The 7,905-nt window shown below is 32.7% G+C and overlaps 1 protein-coding gene across 1 annotated transcript; it reads right to left on the bottom strand.

Annotated features, from left to right (window-relative positions):
- Positions 1 to 3,751: 3,751 nt before the first annotated feature.
- Positions 3,752 to 4,726, bottom strand: LOC101841779 (olfactory receptor 4K2). Its single transcript, XM_005087495.1, has one exon. It carries the CDS (start codon positions 4,724 to 4,726, stop codon positions 3,752 to 3,754), a length of 975 nt encoding a protein of 324 aa, XP_005087552.1.
- Positions 4,727 to 7,905: the final 3,179 nt, after the last annotated feature.

Below are 7,905 nucleotides of genomic sequence, written 5' to 3'. Positions count from 1 at the left end.
TGAAAAAAAGAAAGAGAAGACAAAAATGTGTGCTTGCTGCCTCTTGAAACCTGACTTTAGCTTAGTATTTTGGGGCCTGGATGAAGTCATTATGTATTTTGGCATTTTTTTCTCATTTGTAGACACTAGATTTTAGATACAATATAATATTATAAATATACATATATATATGAAAAGAGAAGGAAGACTGAAAGAAAGAAATAATTATAGAGAAAGACAGAAAGCAAGAGGGAGGACAGAAAGGGGGTTTGATAGGCAAGTAAGGTCAAAGAACATACTTAAGTTTTCTTTAAGAAACAGTATTAAATACAACAAATACACATAAACAAACAAAAATGAAAAGAAATTAAGAGATCTCTTAGCAATTTTGTGGGGGGAGGTTTCGAGACAGGGTTTCTCTGTGGCTTTGGAGGCTGTCCTAGAACTAGCTCTTGTAGACCAGGTTGGTCTTAAACTCACAGAGATCCACCTGCCTCTGCCTCCCAAGTGCTGGGATTAAAGGCGTGCGCCACCACTGCCTGGCTCTCTTAGCAATTGTAAAGGGTGTTGATGAGGATAAATTATGGATTTTAAAATGTGACTATATTTGTTAAATATCTATACTGCTGAATCTATATTCTCTCCAACACAAAGCTTCTTCCAATTCTGATTCAGCTTCATTCTTCAACAACAAATACTATATAATGAGGCAAATAGAAAGCCAAGGATAATACAATGATGAGAACTGACCTCAGACATTTGGAAAAATGACATGTTGAGAAAAGGTCACCCTGACACATTGTGTGAATGCAGGACTCTTAACTGGGTTCAGTATGTGGTGGTGTGAGGTAAAATTCAGGACTTAATTGCTTACCTGGGAATAATCTACCTATATACTCATTCCCTATCTTCAGAGACTCATTTTCCAGGTGAACTATTTACTTCAAACATTTTCCTTAAAAGTACTTTCTGCCACATACTCAAATGATTTTTTTCATATTTTCAGAAATTTAAAGTCTCCATGACTATACTTAAATTTGTTTTTCATGTGCCTCATATAAAGTATAGATACAAAATCATCATTTATTCCAAGCTAATATTTTAAACAAATTATATCATATAAAATTTAAAACATTTCCACTAATATCTCCGAATGTGTGAACAAAGACAAAATACACAAATCACACTTGAAACTTTTGTTTACTTGTAGTTGGAAACATTGTTAAGACCCTGACCAGTCAGATACAGAATACTTATTTTACCTTTTCCACACAGTTATGGAATATGTTTAAATTTAAGATAAAGTTCCAAAATATAAAACTTGTTTAGAAAAAATAGATATACAAAGGTAACAATAACTGTATAAATGAATCAAGTCTAAAGTAATTGGCACATATCTAATATTAGAGAAATTAACACATTTTTCTAGTACAGAACTAGATCAGGCAAGTTCAAGTGAGAGCCTTCATTTCTATTTCAGTTTCTGTACTTTCATAATTCTGTAACAAAACAGCAAAATAGAAACATTAATATTTAGCATTTGTCACTGCTAGATATTTTATACATTTTGTTTAATTTCAGCATCAATAGTGGTTATACACAATTGCTACAGGTCTATAGGTGAAGAAACTTTAGGAGGGGAGGGAGAGGGAACTAGGAGTAACATGTGTAAAAAGTTAAATAAAAAATATTATTAAAAAAAGAAACTTCAAAGAAATTTCCTCAAAGTTTCAGAAGTAGAACAAAGTTCTGAGATTGCAATTTAGACTTACAGTAGACTGATATTATCTAGTTACTGGATAGACATTTCTCTCTCTCTCTCTCTCTCTCTCTCTGTGTGTGTGTGTGTGTGTGTGTGTGTGTGTGAGTGGGTGTGTGATAAACAGATTATGTGCTTGAATGAGACTCCAGCACCCAACAAGGATTTGAAACAAAAGAGGTGTTCAACAATTAATTACTAAACTAAATATTTGGTACTTTAGAGCTAGAGTCCATATTTTAAAATAAAGATTTTTTGCATAAGAATAGAAGTGATGCAAAAGTATCTTTTTCTGTACATTCTGTTTACATAATGCAATAAGAATGGCAATGAGTTTATAATTTACTTAAAAATAAACTAGCTCTCAAATGTGTAGTTAGTTATACGACTGATATCAAGACTACATTTCTTTATAAACTTCCGCACATTGTAAACTACAGATATTAAAAATGTGTCTTTGAAGTTGTTATCACATGAAAATGGTGCCTCTTTGAGAGGCAAGAGCTTATGTTTTGCATGACTATAATGTTCAAGTCTTTGATGACAATTTGGCCTCATAATTCTTTCAATAACCATGAAGTCAGGGAGAAACAATCTCATAGTATGTCAAAATATTAGGCACTCTAACCTAGCTTGATCACACATTACAGATTACAAAGGAAACCAAAATGTTTTTATCATCTGTTTTACCAAACCATAGTCTTTAAAACAACACAAAATTAGAGCATTCAGTGTGACTTTGCTAGTCCTTTTCCCAGAATGAAGCTACTGTTCATAAGCACATTAATTAAAATTGAAACATAGTTAAGGTAGTTCAAGGAAAATGAGAATGATATGTAATACTTTATAAAATATTATCATGAACATTTAATCTACTTTTCATAATTATCACAGTAGAAATAAAAAGAGATCATAAAGAGATAATGAATCTTCCATGGTCTAATTCAGTAACCCTTGTTGGTTCCCATCAATGTTCTTTGATTATTATCATGATTAATAAAAATTAGTAAAAAAAAATAAGTTAAAATTCTCTATGCCTTTGATTCCTCAGCAGTTTAGGAAATGGTTTATCTATCTGACTTCCAAAAGGTCATGCTATACTAAAAAAATCTAATTAATATTATTGGTAATAAACCCACTTAGGTAGACATGAACTAAATTTTTAAGATTAATTTCATCTTTTCTTCCCACTAACTATGTGATATTGAAAACTAGATGTAAACTTAACAAAATGGTAATAATAGTTTGAACTATTTAATTTTAAAATCTTTAATTATATAATGAATTCAACAGTTAATAGTATCCTCACACAATATAATTTAATAGCAAATGAGCCAGTTATACCTACTATTTATAGCTAAGTTCTAAACATCAGTCTGTTTAAGTAGTCTACTTTCCATGATTTAAATACCGCAGACTTGATTGATTAGATATTTGCTGTATAAATCACCTGATAACAGTAGCACACTAAGAATCTATATTGTTAAATTTTTATTCTGCTATGTTCAAAGTTATCTTAGTATTCAATTTGAACCAATGGCTAAAATTGTTCAGTGTTATTTAAAAGAATCATTCAACAATACAAATTTTCCCAATAAAATTTCTATTATGAATAAAGGTTGCTATGCTCCAAATTCCTAATTAAAGTTGTAAATTAAAGTGGAAACTATAAAATATCAGAAGACAGTCAAAGAAGAGTGCTCTGGATTATAAAACAAGAAAATATTTCATATTAAGCTTTTTACAGAGTGTTAACCTTGTTATGTGTGTATACATGAAAATGAATATATGTTAAAAATTCTGGCAACATAACTTTTCTATGAAAACACATTATAGACTTCAACACATCAAATGGATCCATAATCACAAAAAACTAGTCAACACAGCACTCATTTTAGAGCAAGTAGTTGCGTATCTCTCAACCCCAACTTCTTGGTATCATGAATTTAGGTCAAATGATCTGAAAAGCAGATTCTAACTTAATTATCTGCTATTGGAAAATCTGACCTCACCTCAGGATCTCTCCAGTCCTTTCACTGTATAATGTGGCGTTGTTTTCCCAAAAGTGAAATACTGGGTACTTAGTTTTTTCTTCACCGCTGTCCTCACTTCCTGGTTTCTCAAAGTATAGATAAGTGGATTCAGGAAAGGGGTGAAGATGGTGTAGAAAACCGAGAGAATTTTATCCACCAGAAAGTTTGTGAAAGGCCACACATAAATGAAAATGCAAGGTACAAAGAACATTAGCACAACTATGAAATGTGAAGTGCAAGTAGAAAGAGCCTTGGATGACCCAATAGAAGAGTGGTCTCTGATAGTCACAAGCACCACAATATAGGAGATGAGCAAAAGCAGAAAACTTATAATAGCAATAACACCACTGGATGAGACCATGAAGATACCAAGAACATATGTATCTATACAAGCCAGTTGGATTACCAAAGGAAGATCGCAGAAGAAATTGTCTACTACGTTGGGCCCACAGAAGGGTAAATATAGGATAAAAACTAATTGACTCATTGTATGTAGGAAGCCTACCATCCAAGAAGTTGCTACAAGCCCAACACATACTTTCTGGCTCATAATTGTTGTATAGTAGAGAGGTTTACATATGGCAATATACCTGTCAAAAGACATGGATATCAGCAGTACAATTTCAGTCCCAGTGAAAAGATGCAGAAGAAAGATTTGAGAAATGCAACCCTCAAAAGAGATGGTCTTGTGGTGAGCAAAAAAGTCCATGATCATCTTTGGTGTGGCAAAGGAGGAGAGGCACATGTCAATCAGAGAAAGGTTGCTGAGCAGGAAGAACATGGGAGCGTGGAGATGTGAAGTAGACAGGACAGTAAGTAGAATTAGGCAATTCCCAAACATTGTCAACAAATAGAAAATGGAAAACGTCACAAAGAAGAATATCTGAAGCTCAGGAGACTCAGTGAGCCCAAGTAACACGAATTCCGGTACTCTGGAATAGTTGAGCCTCTCCATCTATCAGTAGACTCTGCTCTGTCGTCACAAAAGACACAAAATTACAGTGCTGGGGACATACAGTATTTTTACAAATGAAGCACTTATGACATTACTTAACAATTATCTAGCTTACTGGTTACCTACAGTCCATCTAAAACTGCTCTAAAGTTGGAGACGTTTTTCTTTGGGGACCTCTTAAACAACTGATGCTGGGAAACACTGGAGAAGCACAGCTTCTTAGATCCATCCAGCAGGCAGGCACAGTACATAGCAGGCTGAGCACCATAGCCTCCACAACCACAACACACTTGTCTGACTACACCTGTGATTCAGGATACACATTCGTAGAAAGGTGTGTTAAGTTTGTGGAATGTGCTCAATAATACATACACAAAAAAGTAAGATCAAGCTCTCAAAGATTTTTCTCAAGCAGAAGAAGTGGAATTATTTTCAATCAACTATTCTGACAGTGTGTTTAATTAAAAACTTAAAGAATATGATTTTTGAAAAATTCACTCAATACCCTATGCGAGTGACAAATTAGCTTCTTTTACATTTTTCAGCTCATGAAATTATTAATGACCAAAATTATTGTACTTGTAAACACCTGAGAGGTGATATGAACTTACATCATGTTATAACTTATTCTTCTTTTGCTCTATGCAACACTAAGTTAGTATATTAAACTATGATAAGACATTTAGAACCATATTTTCACGACTCAGAATCACTTTAGATTAATTTTTCTATTTAGAGTTCTCCTACATAAACTTTACCATATGCTAATGTATATCAAATTAACCAAACTGGTCCTGGCTGATGAAAGCTCATGTGAAACATGAGGATTACTCCAGTGACCTGACACGCAGTAGACATTTGACTAAAGAAAGTGTAACTGACTTGTTTGTAAAGTTCATGCTTATTAGAAAAACCTATGAAGCACAAATCAATCAAGTAAATAATGATCTAATGTTATTTAAGCTCAGTTAGATACAAAAAAATTTGAATGGTACCAATACAACTTCTTTCCTCATTTTTAGTTAAACCATGTTTTTTACAAGTAAAATTATGAGTCGTTTGCTACATTAAATCATTTGAGAATTGTCACTGTATTCACATTTCTATAATAATTTAGCTACTAATATATATGTTAATATATCTAATCATATATTATCCATCTTTAAAATGTGATTTTTACTTCTTATTTTATATACAAGCTTTCTAAGTACACTAAAATTTGATTAAAACTTAAATATGTGAGTGAACTGAGGTAGCTCTGTGTCAGGAAATATAGTGTCTTTTAATAGTAACATTTAAGTTATTCTTGAAAATAATACAGGTATAAAAGAAGAACATTTTTTTTCATAAATTCAGAGGATGCTCAAATGGAAATAGAATCAATAAACTTATTTTCTCCACTATTTCTCTTTCATTAATTTACTTCTAATGATACTCAAAATGTGCTTGAAACAGTAATGAAAACACATACTACAAAAGCCTCACATGAAAATTTCAGACTAGGATTGAAATTGTTTTTAACTGAAGATTAACACACAGAAAGACAGAGACAGAAAGACACACACACACAACACAGCGAGAAACAGGGAGAGAGAGAGAGAGAGAGAGAGAGAGAGAGAGAGAGAGAGAGAGAGAGAGAGAGAGAGAGACTTAACCCTTCTATCAACATCAGTGTATCAATTCAATGAAGAGTGTTGAAGGTGGTCTCCTTCATTTGTATTAACAGTTCAACCCTATGACTATGTTAATGTGGTGTCATAGATTCTAGCTAAAGAATAAATCTTATTAAAACCTAAAGTAACTATTCCAAAATAACTTGGCTTCTCTTTTGAGCACTTAACAAAAAATTCGCTGCATCTTCTTCCTTCAGAGAAAAAATATATCAAATGTTCAGTTATAGTGTACTCCATGGTCGATTCAGAAGCAGGAAGATGACAAAAGTTCACACCTTAAATTTCATACAAAAGAAAAGAATTGTACTCTCCAAATTACAATCTTCCCCATTTCTTTGTCTTTACCTTTACTGAACATCCAAGGTCCGAATTTAAACAATTACCATTAATCCTATTTTTCATGTAAATATCTTACTGAAGAAAGTATTTACATACTGTTAAGTTGCATACATTCAATTTTTTGTGATTAAAAAACATTGTTAATATTTTCAGATAATAACACTGTAGAATTCCTAAAGTGGAACAATCACTCAGTAGTTAAGAATGGCAATGATGTCTTGACCTTGCAGGCTAGCCTCTCTTCTTGCTGACCTCTTTAATTGTAAGAGTTGGATTATATGACTTATATAAAACTCTTAACATAGTTCCTGAATGATAGCCAAAGACATTTATGAGATGAGAAATAAAAGTGTTGTTCAAAAACCATTCATTGTTTAGTTTTATTAGTAATAATTGGTGTAACATCGTGCAACAAAAATATTGTAATCTAGTTTCAGTTTAGGGATTCAATAAAACACTGTGCTACAAAATCAGTTAGATATTTTTGAAACTAAGTTATTTCCCTTCATACGAAATTATTTAATTTATTTTTAAAAGTTTGGTTTACACATTTTATTATTTCTCGTGCCTCCCCGACAATTATTTAATTCTGGTGGAACCCTCTCTTACAAACACTTACAAAAAGTAAATAAGGGATTTTTTTCACCTTCATTTCTGGATAGGCAGCTCTCATCACTATGTGATGGGATAGTCTTTCTTCTTCAAGTTAAATATACACTTTCTTTATAATATCTCCATTTACATTTATGTAATTAATAAACAAGTGCTGGCTTTTGCTACCAGAAGACACAAGCCACAGTATGATTTCAAGACCTCCACTGTTATATCCATTTCTTAACTTACATACCAGCTTTGTAGTGAGTATACAATTCACCACAATCTAAAAACTATGTAGGTCAACTGAAATCATGATGATCTTAGCAAGCATCAGTAGTCAGGAGCATGAATATATATCCTCTTCTGTCTTGATATAAAAGTCTTTAGAAGGCCGTGGTATTTAGGAGATTAGATCCTACAATCTGCTTGCAGTGGGAGTTATTAAAATGCTATGCTGTCATTTCAGGGCTGCAAAGAGAACTGTGGGTGTGTCTCCTTTACTTAAAGTTAGAGGAATTTTCGTGATAAAGCGGGGTTCTTTAGAGCAAGCAGTACAACTAAAGCCTGCCT

Source organism: Mesocricetus auratus, unplaced genomic scaffold (assembly GCF_017639785.1).
Source record: "Mesocricetus auratus isolate SY011 unplaced genomic scaffold, BCM_Maur_2.0 Super-Scaffold_100048, whole genome shotgun sequence".
NCBI lineage: Eukaryota > Metazoa > Chordata > Mammalia > Rodentia > Cricetidae > Mesocricetus > Mesocricetus auratus.
The sequence above is the reverse complement of the archived record's forward strand: the minus strand, read 5'-3'. Positions and strand labels throughout refer to the sequence as shown.